The sequence below is a fragment of the Siphateles boraxobius genome, unplaced genomic scaffold (genome assembly GCF_051911475.1).
Source record: "Siphateles boraxobius isolate OS27281-9 unplaced genomic scaffold, OSU_SipBor_1 16, whole genome shotgun sequence".
In the NCBI taxonomy this organism is placed as follows: Eukaryota; Metazoa; Chordata; class Actinopteri; order Cypriniformes; family Leuciscidae; genus Siphateles; species Siphateles boraxobius.
In genome coordinates, this window is record NW_027508766.1 from 17,674,013 (window position 1) to 17,699,208 (window position 25,196).

At 40.8% G+C, this 25,196-nt stretch overlaps 1 protein-coding gene and 1 long non-coding RNA gene across 4 annotated transcripts in view; one reads left to right on the plus strand and one right to left on the minus strand.

The window, feature by feature from the left end:
* The window catches only part of LOC143739400 (uncharacterized), a 119,076-nt gene that overhangs the window by 38,273 nt on the left and 55,607 nt on the right, over positions 1-25,196 (plus strand). The window lies entirely within an intron of this gene.
* dnm1b (dynamin 1b) overlaps positions 1-25,196 on the minus strand; it is a 70,694-nt gene that overhangs the window by 30,755 nt on the left and 14,743 nt on the right. For all 3 annotated transcript variants that reach the window (XM_077231871.1, XM_077231870.1, XM_077231872.1), the window contains exons 2-13: positions 21,720-21,793; positions 20,106-20,255; positions 19,779-19,982; positions 19,450-19,548; positions 8,003-8,163; positions 7,684-7,826; positions 5,725-5,860; positions 5,518-5,585; positions 5,143-5,281; positions 2,881-2,967; positions 2,681-2,751; positions 2,171-2,222 (exon numbers count right to left, since the gene is read on the minus strand). In XM_077231871.1, the coding sequence (XP_077087986.1) occupies positions 2,171-2,222; positions 2,681-2,751; positions 2,881-2,967; positions 5,143-5,281; positions 5,518-5,585; positions 5,725-5,860; positions 7,684-7,826; positions 8,003-8,163; positions 19,450-19,548; positions 19,779-19,982; positions 20,106-20,255; positions 21,720-21,793 (1,384 nt within the window). The remainder of the gene's footprint in view (positions 1-2,170; positions 2,223-2,680; positions 2,752-2,880; positions 2,968-5,142; positions 5,282-5,517; positions 5,586-5,724; positions 5,861-7,683; positions 7,827-8,002; positions 8,164-19,449; positions 19,549-19,778; positions 19,983-20,105; positions 20,256-21,719; positions 21,794-25,196) is intronic.

Here is a 25,196-nt window from a genome sequence, read left to right on the forward strand (position 1 = left end):
AAGACTTTTAATACTCAAAATAAAAGAAATACAAAAACAAAAGGATCCGCCAGCAGCCCCTCGTGGATGACTGCTGGCTACACAAAAGAGAAACAAAATACAACATAAAATCAGGCCTGTATATGCTTCCGCTTCTCCGTGAGAGATGCGAGACCGGTGCGTGCGTCTCACAGGTGTCATTCATTATCACTCACGCCACCGGCCTTGCGCCGTTCTCTCACGTCCCTCTGCCTCGTCCTGCTTGCCACACTTACCCCTTTTCCACCAAAAAAGAACTGGTTCGGAACTGGTGCTGGTTCAAAGTTAGTTCGGAGTTGGTTCAACTTGCGAACCTTCTCAGAACCGGTTTGTTTTCCCACTGACTAGAGCGCCCAGCGAACGACGTCGTTACGTCACTGTGTACGTCGCCATACAGAATTGCTAGCAAGTACATTATTTTGGGATTATCTCTAACTTGTGTACCATGAAGGCTTTAAAAACAATTGAAATAAGTAAGTCTTTTAATCTTTTCCTTTGATATGTAATCATTTCTGATTAGTTATGTACCTCTGTCTTGTGTCTTTTTTTCTTTCCATTTATTTGTTCTATATTTTGACTGTTTTCTTCTTTGCTTACATAATGTTTTCAATAAAAAAATAAAATTAAAAAAAAGCTAGAAACGCTTGCGCCAACTTCAAGCAAAATAATTACAATGGTGGACTACATCGTGTTTCTGCAAATGTTTCTCCTGGCTTTGCGGTCATAAAATATGTTTAGGACACATCTAAACCCGCCTCCAGCCCCGCCGTAAGCATGACACGGTGGTAAAAGAACGGTTCTCTGGTTCTAGTCCAGCAAAGAGTTGGTGCCGCTTTGGAACCAGTTTTCCTGGCCCAGAACCGGTTCTTTGGCTGTCGAAACACAAAGAACTGGTTCGCGAGTAGGCACCGGCTCCGAACCGGCTCTCAAAATGCTTTGGTGGAAAAGGGGTAACTGAGTATTTATACCGGAGCGCCACAGTCAAACAGATTAGTTGTGATAGTTGTGATTAGCTAGTCTTTCATTTGCTTTTGCATTTATGGGGTTAATGTTGGGATTCCCAGATATGGAAAGAAGAACGTAGATAATGCTGATTTTGTTATAGTTTTGATCTAAGCCATTTGCTGTATTCCTGAATAAAAGTTTCAGTGAGTGACATCTTCTGTTTTGTTACAGTCAAAAAGGATGAACGATGAATATGGTACATTCATTCATAATTCAGTTAACACAAAACACCATAAGTTATCATTTGCCAACCATAACTGTGGTACCTCCAAGTACTTAAACTTTATTTGCCACAACCAAGACTCAAGCTTATTTAATACGCATACATGTTTCATTGTTGGCAAACGTTTTAACTAAACGAAATATGTCTCAACATCGGAAGTTTTCAAAAAAAATTGTAAAAACGTGTAATGGAATTATTTTAATAGGCAAAACTGTTTCCCAATCATAGCAGTGGCTGTTTACTTCCAAGTCTTGAATTTGGCAGTCTTTGAAAGAGAGGGTCAAAAACAGGATAGAATATAGCCCATTACTTCTAAATTGGAGTGTTTTTTTTTTTTTTGGTCATTTAAAAATCTTGATAACATTATGAGTGGACCTCAGAGAACGTTATAAAATTTTAAGTACTTTAAAAAAAATACTGATAAAGGCCTAATGAAAGGCCATGACATGTCCAAATTAAAGGCAAGCCTATCATGCATTTTGAATAATTTATTTATCTCAGTTATGCACATTGCAATTCAAAAGTACAGATGTAATATAAAATTAAAATATATTTATATATTAGTTTTGTGAATATATAGGTTAATATATAATATAATTAAGTGTTATAATTTATTTAAATCTTTTATTAAATAATACTGTTTTACATTTATATGATTTAATTTACAATTAAAAATGTTTTAGTTTTAAAACCCAGAGGCCTCCTCATTATTTCTAACCTTTTAAGAGCATTTTAAAAACACCCACCCCTGTTCTCAATACTTAAAATCTCATAATATGACAGACACTGAGAGGTGCAGTGTCCAATTATAGACCTGCTTCTGGTGTTCCTACATAAAAGAATGTTTGAGTCAGGCGGCAAACATCTGCTAGGTTGTGTGATGCATGCAGGATGCAGCTTCTGTTCATTCTGTCTTCTGCTTACCTGATTGCCAGCAACCTTCTTCTTATTCATCTGACTGCTTCTCTGCTGGGCGCTGAAGAGATGAACAGAAAAAAAAAACACCATAAACCATAAAGAACACAAAGAGACTGCAACTAGCCACAAGACCAAGTTTGAATATTGGGGGTCATTGCCGAAAAGCAGATAATGATGTTCTGGTGCCCCCATCAGACGACTTAATGATCTTTACCAGCCATACGTTTATTAGATGACTATAACTTTACCAGCTATGTAACCATGTAGAACAGAACAGCTTGAGAACAGAATGGCTTAAGTTATGCTGATCCACATACTAGACATCATAAAACTAAACATGAATTCCGTGTTCGCCCAGGCTAGTTTATGCTGGTTAGCATAGTCATGCTGTTCTCCCGTTTCCCATGCTAGTGACCAGCAAACCAGCAACCACCTCCCCATGCTGGTACCAGCATGCAAAGCATAACTTATGCTGGATTTAGTAAAAGGTTTAGTAAATGGTTAATATGTTCTTACTTTGCAAAACCGATGAAATCCTCATGATTGGTGTTCATGTATGCTAACTCAATGTCAATTAGCAACATGACCTGATGACAGAAAAACAAAACAACAATACACATTTCACTACTTATTTTTCAGTTAAACCTGTAGCTTGGTTTTACCACATGAGTTTGTATATGTAAAGGGTTGGCAGGTGCATGTTAGATGGGCTGTACCTGATTTTTGGTGCGACTCTCTCGATCACGGATGTGCTGGGTTACAATCTTCTCCATTTCCTCTCTAAGCATGGGGTACTGAGCCAGCTGTTCCACAAAACACATACTGGATCAACTACTACCACTGTCAGCTTATTAACAAATCTTATTAACACAGACAAATGGACAAGTGATTTTATTTATTATTTAAGTGCAGAAAATAATTGTGCATTAGTGAAATGACTTATACCCTACCCCATTTTCATTATTTTAATGTGTCTAAATGTTTTGGTTTTGAGTTAAAGGGTTAGTTCACCCAAAAATGAAAATTATGTCATTAATGACTCACCCTCATGTCGCTCCAAGCCCGTAAGACCTCCGTTCATCTTCAGAACACAGTTTAAGATATTTTAGATTTAGTCCGAGAGCTTTCTGTCCCTCCATTGAAAATGTATGAACGGTATACTGTCCTTGTCCAGAAAGGAAATAAAGACATCATCAAAGTAGTCCATGTGACATCAGTGGGTTAGTTAGAATGTTTTGAAGCATCGGAAATACATTTTGGTCCAAAAATAACAAAAACTACGACTTTATTCAGCATTGTATTGTCTTCCGGTTCTGTTGGGGATCCGAGTTCACGAGTCCGCAGTGACGCTGATGACGTAAGACGCTGCTGACGTGTATCTGGTTCGTCCGTGTATTCGGGTTCAAATAAATATGGCTGGGCAAAAAAATGCAAGTCTTCCTCTGTGTGGAAATCCTTAGTCATGTTTGTGAAGATTGTTTTGTTTCCAGCGTGCGTCTCACTCAGACTGTAAACGAAGCTCAGGCGCACCAGACACACGTCAGCAGCGTCTTACGTCAGCAGCGTCACTGAACGCGGATCCACAACAGAACCGGAAGACAATACAATGCTGAATAAAGTCCTAGTTTTTGTTATTTTTGGACCAAAATGTATTTCCGATGCTTCGAAACATTCTAACTAGCCCACTGATGTCACATGGACTACTTTGATGATGTCTTTATTTCCTATCTGGACAAGGACAGTATACCGTTCATACATTTTCAATGGAGGGACAGAAAGCTCTCGGACTAAATCTAAAATATCTTAAACTGTGCTCTGAAGATGAACGGAGGTCTTACGGGCTTGGAGCGACATGAGGGTGAGTCATTAATGACATCATTTTGATTTTTGTTTTTACACATAACATTTAATATAGAAATAAATTTAAAAAACAACAAATTAACAAACATAAATACATTATCATAAATTAAATGCTATATTTCATTAAATAAATAATTTATACTTTATTGAGATTTTTATTTCATGAACTGTGCTTAAATGTCATCAAAATAATGCCACAATTTGAATATATAATTCATTTTCTTCAGCAAAATGTTTTTAATATTTAAAGGTAGGGTAGGCAATTTCGATGCAATAGCAGGCTAGTTTTGAAAGCACTGGATTCCACCCTCCCTTGAGTGCTACACATAAACGTGCAGGTCGCGCATTGCCAGAGCAGATTCAGCAAAGCGTCATAAGAGACGCCATTAAATTACCTCATGTGCATATGTATGGAAATACATACGCTGACAGGCAGGTCGGACATTGTATGATTTTTGACAAAAAATTTTTGGTACTGGCACTTCCCCAGACGATATGTAAAAAAAATTATGTTAAGACCACTTCTATTATTGATTGCTATCAGGATGTGAAGAGAGTTTCAACCAGAATAACAAAATGGTTATGGAAAAAATTACTTACCCTACAGTTATTTTTAATTTTTTTTATTAAATATGACCTATACCGGTTTGAAAGCCTTTACTAGATTCACTCTAAACTAAAGTGACATCATATATATATACTGTATATATATATATATATATATATATATATATATATATATATACAAGGGTGAGAATATAAATTTGGGGTCGTAAGATTTTTAAATGTGCATGAAAGAAGCATTTATTTAATCAGAAATACAGTTTTTGTTTTTTAAATAATATTACAATTTAAAACAACTTTCTATATAAATACATTTTCAAACGTAAATTTTTCCTGTGATGGCAAAGTTACATTTTCAGCAGCCATTACTCCAGTCTTCAGTGTCACATGATTTCTCAGATTATAAAATTAGCTGTTTTGGTGCTCAAGAAAAATTCTTATTATCATCAAAGTTGAAAACAGTTGTGCTATTAATTATTTATGTATTTATTTTCAAAAATGTATATGAAGTTCAAATGGGTATACTGTATAGACAGACATGGAGTAGGGTTTACCTTCTTGGTGCATTGCCTGACCGTATTGACCAGCTCGGTGATGACCAGGTCCACACATTTCTGACATGGCTCTTTAATCTTGGCGATTTGCCGTTTAACAATAGTCTCGAAGGCCATGTCTGGAGTAAACAGACCAGTCCTGACAAGTAAAAGAAATGAACAGAGCAGTCAGAGATCTAAATTATGTCCTTTACAGTTCCTAATTAGTTTGTGGTTGCAGTTTATATTTCATGACATGGTTCTAATGGTGCAGTACTTCATAGCTAGCAAGTAGTTGTTCAAAATGTCACAGTGACATCAAAGAGAGTTTGATCTCAGAGCAGGTGAGTTGGCAAATGTGTTTGACTCTGTCTGTTTGAGGTAGAGGCTTCACACCTGATACCGTGGATGTTCTTGATGGCGTAACTTATCTCCTTACGCAGCTCTTTCTCATCAAACTCCATCTAGTCACCATTAACAGACAGAGAGACACTTCCTTTATGTAATATGAGAGAATATAATTTAAATAATCCAACAGAAAGTATAAGCACTGCATTGTTTTGATCTCAGAGAACACCAGTAGTCACAGTATGATTAAATTACCTTAACTAGCTCAAAAGGGAATCGCTCATGGAAGATGCGATTGATCCTTGCACCTCCGGACAGCTCCACCGTGTCCACCTGATCTCCTGAACCCTCAATGCACTTCTCAAAATCAACTGCAAACTGCTGAACCATCCTTTAAACCAGAGAATAGTAAGTTTTATGTGTGAGTCACAGAAAATATACAAACCACCAGACATATATATGTAACCACTTTAGAAATGTATAAACATGTATCTAATTTTCACATCTCATGATTTTCCTTCTGATGTTGTTTTGGCCTATGTTTTCTTAACTCTAATGGGTTAATGTTTCATACTTTGCATTCTATGGTTAACCAGAATCAAATGTGTGGCATATTTGGTCTCTATAATTTGGTACTTTGAAGATCGAAATGACTGTGTACATGATATGTCGATAACAACAACATATTATTATTAAAAGAATCTTTCATAGTTTCTTCATCAGCTACCATCCCTCCAGTGTGCACATGCAAATGAGCACCCTTGAAAAAAAGAGCCATAAACCAAATTCTCCCGCTTGGAACTTCCACCTTTCTTATTGGCCGAGCCAACCCTGAGGGGTGGCAGCTTTCTGAGGCTTTATATTGCATCTACACCCAACATTTGCTCTCTCTTGGCTTCTCAGAACGTTCGGGGTGTTATGCTGTCCTGCATGTCCTCCCAGGCCCCAGGGCCCCAGGCCTTGACCAAACCAGCCATGTGCTCATTCAGGAGAGAGAGGACTCTCTCACAAAGCATGACAAAATCAAGGACAACCTCAGGAGTTGGTCCAAACGTCTTCATTCTACATTCATTTCCCTTCCCCAGAAATTAATATTTCTTAGAATTAATAAACAATTAAAGCTGAGTGTCCACGTGACAAACAGGTGGGTTGAAGTAAAAATTTATTTTACTACATTAAGTTAATTATATTAACTGATCCAAATATTCATAATCATTATAACCAGTTATTATTGATTATTAATATTTCATAGAGCTGATTTGCTACACCGGATTGATCCATTTTATCATTCAAATTACGCGGATGAAGAAGGAATAGCTGAGAGGGGATATGTGAGGATGCCCCGGGTAGAGGAGACGCTTGCAAACTATCTCTCCCAGAGTGAGTCATCCTCATTGAAGGCTCCTGCTCTACCATCCAGGACACTTCAGACCACCTCATGCTTGAATGGCAGGGCGTATGAGGCAACAGGTCACGCCAGGGGGGCCTTGCACATCACGGCGGTGCTGCAGGTCTATCAGGCAGATCTGCTAAAAGAGGGACTATCAGGGACTGTCCCCTGAAGCAGTTGCTGAACTGCGCAGCAATACGGATCTAGCTCCCCGGGGCCGCTAAACAAACAGCCGCTGCTATCGGTTGCTCGATGTCAGCTATGGTGGCATTTGTGACTGATCTTGGCGGACATCGGGGAGGAAGAAAACAATTTTCTCCTCGATGCACCATGTCTCGCCCTCTGAACGTTTTGGTACATCTGTTGAGACAGTGGTTGGAAAGTTTAGAGAGGAGAGGGAGCAGTTGGCAGTGTTCAGGAAATACATTCCGCGCCGATCCCCGGCTAAAGCCTCTGGGGGTTCTGTCCCGCCACAGTCCAAGGACCGGAGGCAGGGCCATAGGGATACCGTGGCCACTCGTTCTCCTCCTCCCTCGAGGAGTCGAGCACAGAGGAGGCGAGATGTGAGGAAGAAGAGGAAGGTGATTAGTAGGAAGCACTTCTGTTAAGGCCCAAATGATGACAAAAAAATAACATCTCTCATCAAATTCCCAATTTTTTTTATAAACATTATAAATGCCTTTACGGTTTACAATTGAATAAGACCTTGCTGAACAAAAGTATAAATTTCTTTTTTTTAAATGCTTACTGACTCCAAACCTTTGAATGGCTGTGTATGTCCTTGAGCTGTAAATTTTCAAGTGGGTAATATATATAAGACTCACTGTAGTAGAGCCTTGGTTTTGCGAGAAGGATCATCGGGGCGAAAGTGCTTGTACTCCTCCACCTCTTTCTCAATGGACAGTAACTGGCTCTGAAGTTTATTCCTCAGTCCTGGCAGGGTGTCTCGGATGTGGTTAGTTAATTGCTAGATGAGAATGAAAACCCTTGGTTACTGAAAAATGTACATTTTTCAAATGTATGTTACACGATAAAAATATACTTAAGGCTATATTATTCTGTATCAAAATTTTAGTGAGGTGTTTAAAATGCTGAAAAACATGCAAAAAAAATTAGCATAAGTGGCTTTTTTTGTCATTCTACCTGATTAAGCACTTTCTGCAGGTAGGGAGTCCCCATGCGATCGGCCAGATGTCGATAGGCTGGGTGGGTGAGGAAGAACTTCCTTTCTGCTCCCATGGCAGCAGTAATGTCCTTCTTGCCATCAATGTCCTTTTGACTGCGGTTCACAACCCCAATGTAGCCTAAAGGGAACATCCAATTTGAAGTAGTTACAGGCAATCAGCATAATAAAACATAGCACATTGGAAATAGTCACATTGGACATGACACGGTAGACCATAATGTCCTGCTGTCTCGTCTAGAAAACATAGTGGGCATCAGAGGTTCCGTCTTACATTGGTTCCAGTCCTATCTGACAAATAGGAGCTTATCAGTTAACATTGGTAACCATCGATCTTCCTCTGTAAAGTTGACGTGTGGGATTCCTCAAGGCTCCATTCTAGCCCCTATGTTGTTTTCTTTATATATGCCTCCCCTTGGCACTATTTTTAGAAAATATGAATTAAATTATCATTGTTATGCAGACGACACTCAAATATATTTTACTCTCAAACATAAAAATAGCTTAGAACAGATGACTGCCTGCCTTGAGGATGTGAAAGCATGGATGTCTTTGAATTTTTTAAGTTTAAATGAAAGGCCAAGGTTTTGCTGTTTACATCTTCCAGTGTACATAACACAACAAATGTAGATCTTGGCATTTTGGCACCTTATGTTAAGCCTTATGTTAAAAACTTGGGTGTAGTATTGGATAGTGCCCTAAAGCTTGATAGACAGGTAAATCAAGTTGTGAAGGCAAGCTTTTACCAACTTCGAACCTTGGTTAAAATTAAGTCTTTCCTCTCTTTTGCAAACTTTGAAAAAGTTATACATGGTTTTATCACTACAAGGCTGGATTATTGTAACACGCTTTATTTGGGGATCAGTCAATCATCCATTAACCACCTTCAGTTAGTCCAAAATGCTGCTGCCAGAGTTCTGACAGGAACTCGAAAAAGGGAACATATAACTCCTGTCCTTCAGAAACTTTAATGGCTGCCGGTGTGCCACAGAATTAATTTTAAAATTTTGCTCTTAGTTTTTAAGTCCATAAATGGGTTAGCTCTGTCCTACCTTTCTGATCTGCTGACAGTCCATCAACCTACAAGTGTTACGATCCCAGATTCTGCAGCCTCCCTCGCTGGCCAACCAAGACCGCATTCGCCCGAGTTCTGATCTTCTCCTCGCACTACATTTCCCAAAGACCCTCTAATCACGCTCATCGTACTCAGCTGCAACCCCTTATGACTCTCATCACCTCGCCCAGCTGCTGTCTATCATCCTGACTATTTAAACCGCACTTCGAACAGCTGTCAGTGTGAAGTTTTGTTTTACGTTAGTGAACACTACCGAGCAGTGAAAACCCCGGATAGCCTGTCTGATTACCGACCCGTTTTGCCTCTGACTTCTGCCTGTTATCTGCCTGCCCCGATCCTCTGCCTGGAACTCCGACTCTGCCAGTTATCTGCCTGTCCTGATCCTCTGCCTGGAACTCCTACGCTGCCTGTTATATGCCTGTCCCGATCCTCTGCCTGGTTCCTGACTTCGATTAAGCCCAGCCTGCTCAAATGTGTTTGCCCTTGCTTGCCTCTGCCTGTTTCAGATTGTGTTTCAATAAACTCTCGTTGCAAATGGATCGATCTTCGACTGGTGAATCACAAAAAACAAGAGTTTTGAGATCTGCGAACTTAAGCCTCTTAAGAGTTCCTAGATCGAGACTTCAGACTAGAGGAGATAGATCATTTTCTATTACTGCTCCAAGAAGACTTTGGAATAATCTCCCTCTGGAAATTAGAACAGCACCCTCTTTGTCCATTTTTAAAGTGAGGTTAAAGAACTTTTTTATTTGATTTGTCTTATAAAAAATTAATGTTGATGTTGTTATTTTGTTTGTCTGTGTCTGTTATCGTGTTGTAGTTTTATTTTGCACTCTGTATAGCTCATTGGTCAACGGAAGTTGCGTTTAATTGTGGTTTATAAATAAAGTGATTGATTGATTGATTGCTAGTCATAACTAATATAATATCAATAAAATCGAAATAGATTCAGATAATGGTAAAATATACAGTAGCTGTTAAACTATTTTCATGAGTTGGACTTTTTAAAGTAGCCAAATTAAATGTTACATGTAAAGTTACAAGGAAATAAATGGGAACCGTGTTAACTAATCAGAGCTAGCTAAAAAGAATCTGATATGTGACAAGTAATCAATGTCAGTGAATAATAGAGAGGAGAAAGGTCATCCACAAGTACAGAAAGAATAGCACTTGATAATGCACTGGTATACTTGGACTTAAAATTGCATCAACAAAATTAGAGAAGATTTAAATCGTTGGGATACTTTACCTATCTCCTGGTTACGTAGAGTGGCTCTTATAAAAAAATTACTATCCTCCCAAAGCTCCTGAACCCAATTCAAATGATCCCTATCCTGTTCTCTAAAAAGGTTTTAAAAGATATGAATAGCAGGCACAGTTCCTTTATCTGGAGCAAGTGCAAACCGAGGCTGAAATTCTCTGCACTACAACTACCAGGGTTAATGGGAGGAATGGATTTACCTAATATTAAGCTATACCAGTGGTCTGCACATCTACAGTAAGATATGTTTCTGATTGGGTTACTCTTGATAACTTTTTCTATGTGGTTAGATCTTGAACAATCGTTATCAAAACTTCCCCTTGTGGATTTGTCGTTTTTCAAAAAAAAAAAAATTTTTTTGGAGAATTGTGATAACCCTGTAACTGTAAATGCACTTAAGGCATGGAGGGCAGTTTGCTGTTTCAAGGGAAGAACTAAGCTAGCCTCTGCTCTCACACCAACTGTGAACAATCCAGACTTCCCTCCAGGTAGAGGTTTAAATTTTGGGTGAACCAAGGTATTAGTCAGCTTGTGGACTTGTTTGATGAAGAATGTTTGATGTCTTTTGAGGAGTCGATACAGTGGTATCAATTTTTAAAGCAGGACTATTTTTTTGTTACAGATTAGAAACTATATTCTGAACAATCCCTCATTATGTAATAACAGAAGTCTGTCTCCTTTAGACTACTATTTTACTATTTTAGTGAGCCGGTTATCAGTGTTGGGGAGTAACTAGTAACATGGAATGGCGTTACCGAATTTAATTACAAAAAAATTAACTGTACCCTAGTGAGAAATAAATATACTAAAATGTATTTGAATTGCATTTATTTTATGCAAAGTATACTACAAATACATTTCATATTTATGTACTTAATATAAATACCCTGCAATTGTACTTTTAGTATACTAATGTCACGGAAGACGAAGATGACGAATAACAACCAGGATTATTTACATAGCTCAGAACTGAATAGTGAGACAGCGTGCAAACATCACACATGAACAATACCGGACAACTCAAGAGTGCACAAGGAGGAACTTAAATACATGGTGATGATGGCAAAATAACGAACAACTGTGATGATTGGTGTTTGTGTCCAGGGTAACTAATGAGTGGCGGGGAAACTAGAACAAAGGAACACATGTGACTAATGACAACAAGCAGAGAGTCCATGATAACTAAACAAACTGAACATAATAGTGACAACTAAATTGGTATACTTAAAGTCTGCTAAATTGGAGCAAGTAATTTTGTTCTTAATGCACTTTAGTTATCTGGAAGTAGTGCTGAGGTCCAACTAAAGTTATACTGAAGTGTATTTGATTTTGCTAAAGTGGAACTATTGCAAGTATACTTTAGGTACAATTTAAATATCTTGCATTTAAAGACTGATATTATACAGTGATCATACTATCCTTACTGATAGTGATATCAAAACACATTTTAAGCTTAATATTAATAAATGTTGATTGTGCAATAAAAAAAGTACTCAAAATAAAGTTTAATTATAATATTTACATCAGTAAGTCTCAAGCGATATGTCAGTACATATTTTAATGGTTTGTAGTATATGAAAATATGAAATAAATGTATTTTAAATAAATGTTGGTATACTGTAGGTGTTTTTCACTAAGGTAATCCATTACAGTTATTGAGAAAAAAGGTGTAATTATATTACAGTTACTTATTAAAATGTTAATGATAACAAAGGGGTTTACATCTAAATATGTTCTGTAAAAAGCTAGGATATGTTGAATAATATTAATTTGTTGCTTTGCCTGTTTTTGATGTGCATAATGCCTTTTAAAGGCCGTTTAGTAAAGCGATGCTATTCTGATGCTTTTGATTGGTTCGCTTTTTTGAATATGCAGCGCGACACATCTGCCAATTATATCAATCCACATTGCCGCTGAAAGCTGGATCCCACTTTATATTAAGTGGCTTTAACTACTATGTACTAACATTGAAATTAATAATTTGATACAATGGACTTATTGTGTACATATATGTTTTTACATTGTACTTATATTTAAAAAATACTTGCATGTAATTACAGCTGTAATTAATTTATGTAATTACATTTGTAATTATACTGTTGACCCTTCCCTTACATCATAACCAACCCTTAAACCGACCCATACCACACACACCTGTCCCTAACCTTACCCGTATCACACCTCAATAGCAGCAACATTATTTTACAATACAACATGAACACAATAAGTACATTGTACCTACTTTTCGATGTAAGTACATAGTACTTAAAGCTACTTAATATAAAGAGGGACCGGAAAGCTGAAAAAAAGAACACATGATGAGAATAAAAAAAAAAAAAGGGGCTGTTTACGTGACACCATTTTCAAATAAAAACTTTTTTTTTTTATGCGTTTTGGCAGTTTATTTACACGACAACAGAGTTTTTGGTGCCTGAAAACGCAAACTTTTGAAAACGGGTTTTTAAAGTGCAAGGTCTCAGTGTAAACAACAAACACGTGAATCTCTGAAGATGATGACGTCACGCACATGCGTATTACGTGTTCAGTCTATAGTGTTTCATCGTCATATAATGGCCTGGCAGCAGAATACAGCGGTTTTAGTCGTTTTCACAGATCCGTGTGAATGGTGATCGTTTTGACAATGGTGTCGTCTGCTGACGTTTTTTTTTTTTTTTAATTGTGGTTGAAATTTTTGTTGTGCTTTCTGTTAAAGTTGGACAATTTTCAATTAAATCACATCAACAATTTCAAAAGTGCAAATGGTGTTGGTGTGGAGGGGGAGGGGGAGGGGGGATAGGGGTGTATATCATTGCAGTTTACATCCTGATGTTCTTAGGGCTATTATTTAGAATTTTCTGGCCCCCTGGTTGAGATCCACTGCTTTAAAAAGTTATATATAGACGTGCGATTTAACTTCTTCTGACCAATGAATTTCCATGTTCTCTTACGAGAGGTTCTCTCGTATTGCGTAAGTTTAGCTTACGCTACGGGAAAGATTCATCTTCTCGAGATACTGAAGCCAAAAAATTATCCTTAATTTTGTATTCCTTGTCAACGCAGTGCAGCAGCTAGCAGACCTAGAGCAGGCCATCTCGCGTGCTCATTGGCTGCCCTGCGGGCAACTGCTGCAGCCTACCAGTGAGCCCGGCGTGACGTCACGCCCAATGAAGGGCGCCCGCGCCTTCATAGCGTCACAGCCCGCCAGAATGGGCGTGGCTTAGCGTATAACACTAGGGGCTGTAGGCTGAATTCCCTGATTTTTGTCTCTTCAGCGAGCTCTTCGCATCGCTGGATCTGAGAGAAGCCACCGCCGCCGTCGAACAGCGGACAGCCAGCTTAGGAGAGCGCTGAGGAAGCCGGCCGTCTTCGCCACCTTCAGCCATCCGTGCGAGCTACGCTATCCGGCGACGTATCCTTTACCTTGCTAAAACCTATTCTAAAACCTATTCTAAAAGAGCAGCGAGTGTCTTTTTTAAGACGCCTCGCACTTCCGGCTGTGAAGCGCTTCCGCTGTCGACCCTGCGGGCTCGACTCGAAGCCTTCAACACCCCCCGCCTCTCCTCACCGACGCGCAGCTGCCGCTCACGAGCCTCACTGCCGTCGCATCTGAGAATGAGGCCGAGGGACACGTACGAGCACGCGGCTAGCTCTCTTTACGTTACAAGAGAGCTACCCCGCCCTCGTGTCCCCGTTCGCGCGTCATGCAGAGCCCTCTCGAGCTCTCTGCATGACCCGGACGGGCATCATCTGTGTTACATGTAGGTCCCGTGCCCACTACTCGTGCGCGCGCTCTCGTACAAACACTGTTCCAGTTCTGCTCGACCACCGAGCACGCGGCTAGCTCTCTTTACGTTACAAGAGAGCTACCCCGCCCTCGCGTCCCCGTTCGCGCGTCGTGCAGAGCCCTCTCGAGCTCTCTGCATGACCCGGACGGGCTTGCGCGCCGCCGTCGAAATGTCTCGCCATGTCAGTCCCCTTAGATAAGGCTACTGCAGTGGTGTATTTGGCAGCCAACGAGCCGGTAATGCAACCCGCTCGCCTGCACACATCCGCCGTTCTCGCGGCGACCCAGAGAAATCTCAAGTGAGTATAATGTCAGATTAAGAATGTAAGTTACGTGCCCGCTCACGAGCGCTCACGCTTACTAACAGACACATCGCCTCCGAAAAGACGTGCGTGTTTAAGTTTATTCCCTGTCAGTCCCCTTCAAACAGGCTACTGCAGTGGTTCAATTAGCAGCCAACGAGCCGGTCTGTTGACCCTCTCGCCTGCACACAAACGCCGTTTTCACGGCGACCCAGAAAAATCTCAAAATGAGTAAAATGTCTGGTCCGGCTCATGCCGTCGGTGTTGTAAGTGTAATGAAAGTGCCCACGCCCCAGTGTTCACCACTACACATAAGCACTCCGAACCTCGCAGAGCACACTCTCATGAAGCGCAGAAAAGCCGCTCGAGTGTTGAATGTAAGAAATGTGTCCACAAGTCTGTGCCCACTATCTGCCCGCTCTGTTACACGATCAAGAAAGCAGGTTATGAATGTAAGTCTCGTGCCCGCCAGAGTGCGTTCACGCTTGCTAACACAAACCTCCCCCCGGGCTCCGCCCGCGCGTTTAAGCGTTATCACAAAACGCAAGGCATTAATAAAACGTTCCCCATCCATTATGATCGGGGCGTCAAATACACTTGTAAGTCTAGTGCCCGCGCTCACGCTTACAGGAAGCTTTTCCACCCGGAGCGCTGCTCGCGCGTCAAAGAGTGAAAAAAGAATGTTCCCCATCCCTTATGATTGGGACATCTCACATAAATCAGCCGGTCTCGGCTTTCAGCGAGCAGCCATTGCCCAGGACCGAGAGCGCGCGCGCCGCGCTTTCGGCTCCGGGTCAGTTTCACAAAAGAAAGCAGGTTATGGATGTAAGTCTCGTGCCCGCCAGAGTGCGTTCACGCTTGCTAACACAAACCTCCCCCCGGGCTCCGCCCGCGCGTTTTAAGTGTTATCACAAAACGCAGGGCATTAATAAAACGCTCCCCATCCATTATGATCGGGGCGTCAAATACACTTGTAAGTCTCGTGCCCGCGCACACGCGCTCACGCTTACAGGAAGCTTTCCCGCCCGGAGCGCTGCTCGCGCGTCAAAAAATGACAAAAGACTGTTCCCCATCCCTTATGATTGGGACATCTCACATAAATCAGCCGGTTTCGGCTTTTCAGCGAGCAGCCATTGCCCGAACCGAGAGCGCGCGCACCGCGCTTTCGGCTCCGGTTCAGTTTCACAAGCCCGCAAATGGCGATTTCCCCCCTAGCGGCTCACATAGCTGCGTGGGAAACTATCCCAGGGATTTCAGAATGGGTGTTGAGCACAATAAAGCAGGGCTATACACTTCAATTCATTCGCCGTCCCCCGCGCTTTCAAGCCCGGACCGCGACGATTGTGAATGCGTAAGTAGCACACCTACTTCACGCAGAAATAGCAAAGCTGCTGTGCAAAGGGGCTATAGAAAAGGTACCGCCTTCTCTGAGCGAGTCAGGCTTTTACAGCCGATATTTTCTCGTACCCAAGAAGGACGGAGCCTTCAGACCTATCCTAGATCTGAGATATTTGAACTAAGTGCTTGCGAAAAGACCGTTCAAAATGCTTACGACCAGGAAAATCCTCACGCACGTTCGCCCGAGGGACTGGTTTATTTCTCTAGATCTGAAGGATGCCTATTTTCAGATTCAGATAGTACCCCGTCACAGGCAATTTTTGAGATTCGCCTTCGACGGTCAGGTATATCATTACACCGTCCTGCCGTTCGGCCTGTCCCTGGCACCCTGTACATTTACGAAGTGCATGGACGCGGCGCTCGCCCCCCTGAGAAGTCAGGGGCTGCGAATAATGAACTATCTGGACGATTGGCTGATATTGGCACAGTCAGAGACAGAACTGCTATCTCACAGAACAGTGCTTCTCAGTCATCTGGAAAGCTTGGGTCTCACGATCAACTGGACCAAGAGCTCATTACTGCCCAGCCAGTCAATTTCCTTTTAGGAATAGCACTGGACTCGGTGACCATGACGGCTTGTTTATCGACACAGCGAGCGCGCCGTGTTCGCGAGAAGGGTTTTCACATAAACTGTCTGGAAGGGTTTTCACATAAACTGTCTGGAAATGATAGCGGTCGAGAACGCGCTGAAGTGCTTCCTCCCGTTCATACAGGACCAGCATGTTCTTGTCCGCTCGGACAACATGTCCGTGGTATCCTATGTAAACCGTCAGGGCGGTGTCAGATCCAGAAATCTCTGCAATCTGACGGAACGCCTCCTTATTTGGTCTCCGATGCACCTGCGCTCGCTGAGGGCGGCGCATGTGCCTGGCCATTTGAACGATGGCCCAGACAAACTGTCCAGGGACAACGTTCCCCCAGGGGAATGATCCCTGCACCCCAAACGGTCCACAAACTGTGGCGCCTATTCGGCAGAGCGGAAGTCGACCTATTTGTGTCAAAAGACAACGCTCAATGCCCGACGGTCTGTTCGAAGGATGAGGATCCGCTGGCCCAGGTTTGGCCCAGCCTCCCGCTATATGCTTTCCCTCCGGTCTATCTGTTGCCACAGGTGATCAAGAGAATCAGGGAAACGCGCCACTCGGTGCTCCTCATAGCCCCGCGTTGGGAGAATCAGATTTGGTTCCCGGAACTAGCAGGGCTGTCACATACAGCTCCGTGGCCGAATCCGGTGAGGGCAGATCTCCTCTCTCAGGCTCGCGGCACGATCTGGCATCCCAATCCAGAGCGCTGGTCTCTGCATTTATGGTTGATCAACGGGTACTCGTTGCCCTGCCAGAAGGAGTGATGAACACGATCACGCAGTCTAGAGCCCCTTCCACGAGAAGGCTCTACGCGTCTAAATGGTCGGTGTTCTCTGGATGGTGCACCGACAGAGATCTGGAACCGCGGACATGCGGGGTGGCGCATCCGCTCACCTTCCTACAAGAGCTGTTGGATAAGGGAAGTTCCCCATCCACGCTCAATGTATACGTGGCGGCCGTGGCAGCGTTCGCAGAATCGACGCACGGCCAGTCATTGGTAAGACACGAGTTGGCCATCCGCTTCCTTAGAGGAGCTAGAAGGATGAATCCGCCGCGCCCCCCGTCGGTTCCCATGTGGGATCTTTCATTGGTCCTCGAGGCCCTGAAAGCTTTTCCATTTGAACCACCGGACACCGTGGGGTTGAAATATCTATCACTGAAAACCGTCTTTCTGACTGCACTGTCGTCAGTAAAACGTGTAGGGGACCTGCATGTGCTGTCTGTCAGCGCGTCGTGTCTTGAGTTCGGACCGAATGACTCTAAAGTCATCCTCAGACCTAGACATGGCTATGTCCCTAAAGTGATGGGCACTCCATTCAGAGCGCAAGTTATTTCGTTGTCAGCTCTCCCAGCATCTGACAGCGAAGGTGATGTGAATCTCCTCTGCCCTGTCAGAGCGCTGAGGTTTTACATTACTCGCTCCGCCTCCTTCAGGCGTTCGGAACAGCTTTTTGTTTCGTTGGTGGGCGCACAAAGGGTCTCGCCTCCTCGAAACAGAGCCTATCCAGATGGATAGTGGACGCTATAGCGGCCGCTTACGCGTCAAAAGGTCTGCAATGCCCTCTGGGCATCAGGGCTCATTCCACGAGAGGCGTGGCCTCTTCGTGGGCATGGTCCAGTGGAATTTCTATCCATGACATATGTGTAGCGGCGGGCTGGAGCTCCCCGTCTACCTTTGTCAGGTTTTATAACCTAGAAGTTCCTGCCTTGCAGGCTAAACTGTTGTCAGTCTGAAGGAGAGGTGTATTCTGCCCAGATCTCCTGCTCAGATCACTCTCACATGACTCAGCTCTCCTGGTTGAGCTGCACTAAGTAGGGTATGTGCCATGTGCCTATACAGACCGGCGCGCTGCTCTGTATTCCCTATGTGTGCTTATGTACAAGTGATGGCCCGCGTGGCTGGCCACCTTATTTTTTCCACTTATGGGGTTCCCCTGAAAGCTCGGGTTCTCATGTGGATGCTTGGCGCGCACGGCGTTGACAAAGTGTTCCCGTAGCGTAAGCTAAACTTACGCAATACGAGAGAACCTCTCGTAAGAGAACGATACTCGGTTACTAACGTAACCTCGGTTCTCTCTAGAGAGGGAACGAGTATTGCGTAACCGGCCGTGCTCGCGCCACGAGCGACTTCGCTTCAGTCGACGAAAACCAGGGAATTCAGCTTACAGCCCCTAGTGTTATACGCTAAGCCACGCCCATTCTGGCGGGCTGTGACGCTATGAAGGCGCGGGCGCCCTTCATTGGGCGTGACGTCACGCCGGGCTCACTGGTAGGCTGCAGCAGTTGCCCGCAGGGCAGCCAATGAGCACGCGAGATGGCCTGCTCTAGGTCTGCTAGCTGCTGCACTGCGTTGACAAGGAATACAAAATTAAGGATAATTTTTTGGCTTCAGTATCTCGAGAAGATGAATCTTTCCCGTAGCGTAAGCTAAACTTACGCAATACTCGTTCCCTCTCTAGAGAGAACCGAGGTTACGTTAGTAACCGAGTATCGTATTCATTGTTGTTTACTAAAGTAATGGTAAAACTTAGGTAAGGTTTCATTAGTTAAGATTGGTTAACTACTTTAGTTACTATGAAATAAGAATGAACAATACTTCTACAGCATTTATTAATCTTTGTTAATGTTTATTTCAGAGTTTACTAATACATTATTCAAATCAAAAGTTGTCATTGTTAACATTAGTTAATGCACTGTGAACTACATGAACAAACAATGAACTGCAGTATTTATATTAACTAACATTAACAAATATTTATAAATACTGTAACAAATGTATTGCCCATTGTTAATTCATGTTAATTAATACATTAACTAATGTTAACAAATGAGACATTGTAGTGTTACCATATTTTTAATAATCTTTTTTGATGGATGGATTTTATTTTGTTGCAAATGTATAGAATTATACTTATTACAGTGCAAGTCTCTCCAATGAGACTTTTTAAATGTTCCTGAGAGTGGAAAGAGTATGAACGCGTTCTCTTTGTACACTGACTTCACCTCTCCGTAAAGGAAGAAGCTTGTTTTCCAGGATATCACGTGCATCAGTTCCTTCATCCATTAGATCCAATTTAGTGATCACACCTATAGTTCTCATACCTGTTCAGAAACACACACACACACACACACACATACACACACACAAACACACACACACACACACACACACACACACACACACACACACACACACACACACACACACACACACACACGTGATCAGGAACAGTTTTAAAATAAAATAACTTTAAAATCTCACATCAAGATTTGTCTGAAATTTTTTCAATTATTTTGGAACAAGTTTCAGTCACTGCTGAATGATAACCCACCCTGAGGGTCAACCTCCTTGGCAATCTTGAGGGCATCTGAGTTGGCCAGATCAGAGTTTGCAGGAGACACAGCCAGCAACAAGCAGTTATCCTTAGTCACAAACTGCATTAGCATCTCCCTGATCTGGAACTCAATGTCAGCCGGTTGGTCACCTACAGGCACTTTGGTCATACCAGGCAAGTCCACGAGGGTGAGATTCAGGACTGGCGAAGAGAAGAAGTGACATGATTTCATGTGACGTTTCACAATGCATGCTTATACGTAACAGAATATGTAGATCTGATCATGTTAAAATAACTTCTCTGTATGTGCATGAATGAAGGTACCATGAGGTGAATAGACGCGCAGATTGATAGGGACCGGTGAAATGCCTTTGTTTTGGCCAGTGATGCGATCTGTCTCTGCCTCAATCTCCTGACGAACCTCATCAAAATCAGTAAACTTCTTCCCCTTGCAATGCAAAAACTCGGCATGTTCTGGAAATAAGCAATTAGGAAAGGCATTTTAATATTAGCTTTGCATTCCATATTAGCTTTGCCTTAAAAACAAGCATTTAAAACTAGAGCAAGGGTTTCTCAACTCTGGGTTTCAAGAACCACTTTCCTGCAGAGTTTAGCTCCAACCCTAATCAAACACACCTGAACAAGCTAATCAAGGTCTTCTTCAGGATTAATAGAAAGTTATAGGATGTGTCCAAAATTGCCACCTATACCCTTAAATAGGGCACTATTTGAGGGGACAGCCATTTGTAGTGGTGTCCGAAAACATAGTGGACATTACTGCGTGCACTTCAATTCAAATCCACAATCCACCGCAATAAGAAGTGTAAAACTGATGTACGCTCAATGGCTATAGAATACCGAATTGCCGAATTAATTCCCACGTCTGACCAGAAGATGGCGCCCGCAGCTGAATCATCAATTTTCCAAACCGCTGGTCCAATGTGGCTATGGCGTAATATCATACAGGTGTAAATAATTCCTTTTGACTTGATTATTAAGTTGTTTAAATAAAGCTGCAGTTTGGCGCTCTAGCGGTTAACAAACAGAACTGCATGCATCTTTCTGAAGAACATTGTAGCCAGAGCTACTTTTCTCTGTTTATGTCTACAAGTCACGTAGCTACTGTGCTACTCGGTATGACCCGAACCAATCTAAAATAGTCTGTATATAAACATTTATTATATAATTGTACCATAGTGATTCTTCAAGATAAGAATAAGGGTTGGAAAATGGATTTATGATGTACATGCTTACAATATGAATTTAGTAAATTTTGAACAACAAAAATGTCAAACTGTAGCCTCAAAGGAATAGTTCACTTAAAAGTTAAAATTCTGTAATCATTTATTCACCCTTAAGTTGTTTTAAACCTGTATGAATATCTTTCTTCTGCTTAACACAAAAGAAGCTATTTTGAAGAAAGTCGGTACAGTTGATGGACTCCATTGACTTCCATAGTATTTTTTTTTCTGAAAAGGAAGTCAATGGGGTCCATCAAGTGTATGGTTACTGACATTTATCAAAAAAAAAGTGTTCAGCAGAAGAAAGAAATTCATTCAGGTGTGAAACAACTTGAGAGTAGGTATATGATGACAGAATTTTCATTTTATGTGAAGTATTCCTTTAAGGTTCAAACATGCTAGTTTCCATGACATAGTTAAAGATAATCTTTTCATTACTACTGGAGCTACCAGATTACTAAATTTCAAATAATTTCAGCAAGCACAAACTATGCAAAAGTGGCAGCCCTTCTGGCGCACTCAGTGGGATACTCAGGGAATATTGAATGAGAGTATTGGGGTTGATTTCAAACACGGGGATAGGCAGGTGAGTTTGATCAAGGTTGGAGCTAAACTCTGTAGGAAAGTGGACCTTGAGAGTCAGAGTTGAGAAACCCTGCTAGAGAGTTTTCTTTTAGTGTTCTTCTAGGATTTTTACCAGAAGGGCAGTTGACCAGCTGCAGCACTAGGGGACGCCGAGTGACAATACCAGAGCCACGAGGCAGAAAGTCCCTAAAAAAGAAGACGAATTTAGTTGTTGTATGCAAAGACTATATTAAAGTGCATTTCTAGCATATAAATATAACATTGAGAGACCATGTAACATTACATTTTCTTATTAAATCTGAAGTATAAATAAGCAATTAAAATGATAAAATAATCAAATAAGTCATGCTGCTGTGTTTAAAACTGCTTTCAATAAAAAGTCATATTAATTAAATAATGTGAATAAAAACTCAGTTTTTAATCTAATGATGACTATATGGTCACACTAAAAACAGCTCATTGTGAAAACCAGATGTACTGACTTAATTAAAAACATGCCAGTGCTAGTGCTGCTCTAGCAGATGTGTGCATAGCCCATTTTTGTACTTGCTCTAGATTTTAGAGGCATTAGTGCAATTTTTCATACATGGATGTTGCTTGTATATTTGCAACTATAAACCTTCCTTAGCAATGAGACATTCGGTGACAGGGTTGGAGAAAGGTGTGTGAGAAAGCGCTGTATGAGTTCTGGCCATTAGGTAGAAGTGACCACAGCTTTTATGGATTTCCAAGACTGGATGTTTAAAATAGCCTATTCAAAATCTAATCTCACAATCGAACATTTTTAGTTAATTTAATTTGTGTTCTTTGTACAGTACAATTATGTAATTCATATTGACAGTGTTAACATAATAAAGCAATCATGATGGTTATATACAGGTATCCTATCATAATAGCCTCTCATATTATCTCTGATCAGCTTCTTTGATTCTCCAATAAACTGCAAAATGGCAAATACTAAAAAAAATGTAACAAATTTGCAGAATAATGAGGATATTTGTATAATTAGTAAATAGAGCAATGGACTGTTTATTTTAGGACTGCTATGAATTAATTAAGTGCTCTAGTTGTTGTCCATATCCATTCCACACAGCCCATATTTTGCAAGATGAAGTACAAGGAATACATAGCCTACATAGTGCATACATACACAAATGCTTATATACAGTACAGTAGTGGCCAAAAGTGATGTCCAGCCAACGAAAATTGACATCTTCACCCTTTATTCAAATATTGTTACAAATTTTGTATGCATAATGTAATACAGTAGTTGTGCTTGGAGTCAAATGTTTTATTCGTGATACTTTTTGGCCAGGCTGTCATTCAAAAAAATTATGAACACGTTCAAAACTTGCAAAATCGGTTTGAAAATTAAAATAAAACCTGTAGCTTTAGTTCAGTAGTTTTTTTTTTGTTTTGTTTTTTTTTGCCAAATAATTTTGTCAGATAAACACCTTAACCAAGTTTAGTGTTTTGTTCTTTCCTCATCTTTAAAATGTTTTAAAGATCTTAAATATTTTCCTCATATTTTGGTTTATATTACGGTTTTATCCCCTCCGGACATTATTTTTGGTTACTATATACACTGCCGTTTAAATTGTTTGGTCTCTGTAAGATTTTTTTAATGAATTTTTCCCCAAAATACAGTAAAAACAGTAATATTGTGACATATTATTTGTTACAATTTAAAATAACGGCTTTCCATTTGAATATATTTTAGAATGTAATTAAGTGACTAAGCTGAATTTTCAGCATCATTACTCCAGTCTTCAGTGTCACATGATAATATGACAACAATATGATAATAATCTAATATGATGATTTTGTGCTCAACAGTTGTTTATTACTGCTTAATATTTGATGAATGGATGAATTGAATGGATGAAATTAATTGTCTTTACTGTCACTTTTGATTAATTTAATGCATTCCCTTGATTGATTCAAGGGCTAACCATGACCTCTGAAAAAATAGGTGGCCACTTTTGCACTCTTTAAAAAAAGAAAAAGCATAAAACTAATACTTAACTTTTTTCAGGACACATGACCAGCTTAATGCTGCACTTCTCATCATTGACACACACACACACACACACACACACACACACACACACACACACACACACACACACACACACACACACACACACACACACACACACACACACACACACATACACTGTGTCACAATTCAGAGGCTGCATCCTTCAAAGGCCACAAAGGTTGGACCGGGAGTTGTTAAATGGGATGGTCTAGCCTAAAGAGGACTGTTCTTGTTGCCTAGAAACCGTAACACTTTTTGGACTTTTATGAGATTTATATTCACCTAAAAACAAAACAGGGTTCACAAACTGTCTAAATACGTGTATCATGGTCCATTTCTGTATATAATAAAGAGTAAAAACTATAATTGCATATTAGTAAAATATAAGTCAACATTTGAATCACTTTAAAGTTTATTTTTATTTTTACATTTGTATCATTAAATATTTAGGTAAGCTGAAACCCCATACTTATGTATAAATTTGTAATTAGGCAATTTCTCAAAAAACAAATCCGTTCAACACTGGTGCGCATCTGCTGCATAGGATCCATATGTTGTATCGTTCATTTCACAGGAAACGAAAGATGCATTTGGAGGCCGCATTTGAAGGAGCCTTCGAATTGGGACAGCCTTTGTTGCGCCGCGGTGACGCAATCGGCCTTCCAATGCAGCCTTTTGAAGGATGCAGCCTCTGAATTGGGAGGCAGCTACAATGTCTTATCTGCTCTTGCAGGCTGTTTAATGACATTCATATGGCAACTGTGATAACCAGCTGCTTTCCGCCGGACTGCACCATCATGTAATTGATCGTCACGTCACCATGGTGATAGGGCACATGTGCACTGTAATAAAACTCCATGTCTCATTCATAATATAGACATATAGACATCTGTACAATAAATTTCACCATAAGTGTCAGCGTGGATGAGCTCATGTTCGTTCAACTGTATGATATGCTGCAACTGATTCATAAGTCCAAAGAGCAGTCTGTGAGGAAATGAATCAAGTAAGAAACATAAGCAAAGCTTTTTTGAAGAACTGTTTTCACAATGAAAGTCAATGGGGTTCAAAATAAAATTGCACCCAATTCACATTCATTCTATAAATAAATAAATAAATTAGGAATTTTTCTTCTTTGGAATATATTTCAAAAGTTTAGAATAAGAAGAGGATGAGTAAATGTTTTTGGATGAACTGTCCCTTTAACCCTTATGCCTCAATTTAAAAAAAAAAAAGGTTACTCTGAGGTCCTTAGAGGACAAAATTGTCTGTCAAAAAAACTGTCATAAAAAATGTAAGCTTGGGAGCACATACTTAAGTTTGGCTAAATTTCAGGTTGATATCTTAAAAAATGAGCTTTCAGTAAGATTTTGTTTGGGTGCAGAACCAAATTTTCTCCATTAGAAGCCAGCGAAGCTCCACTAGTACACACAGTGGTTGAACACCCACACAATTATAGCCGATAATGTATCAAATTTGTTCTATAATATACAGAAGAAGAAAACAGGAATAAAGTGAGTATTTGCTTTATTGGGCAAACCTGAGAAA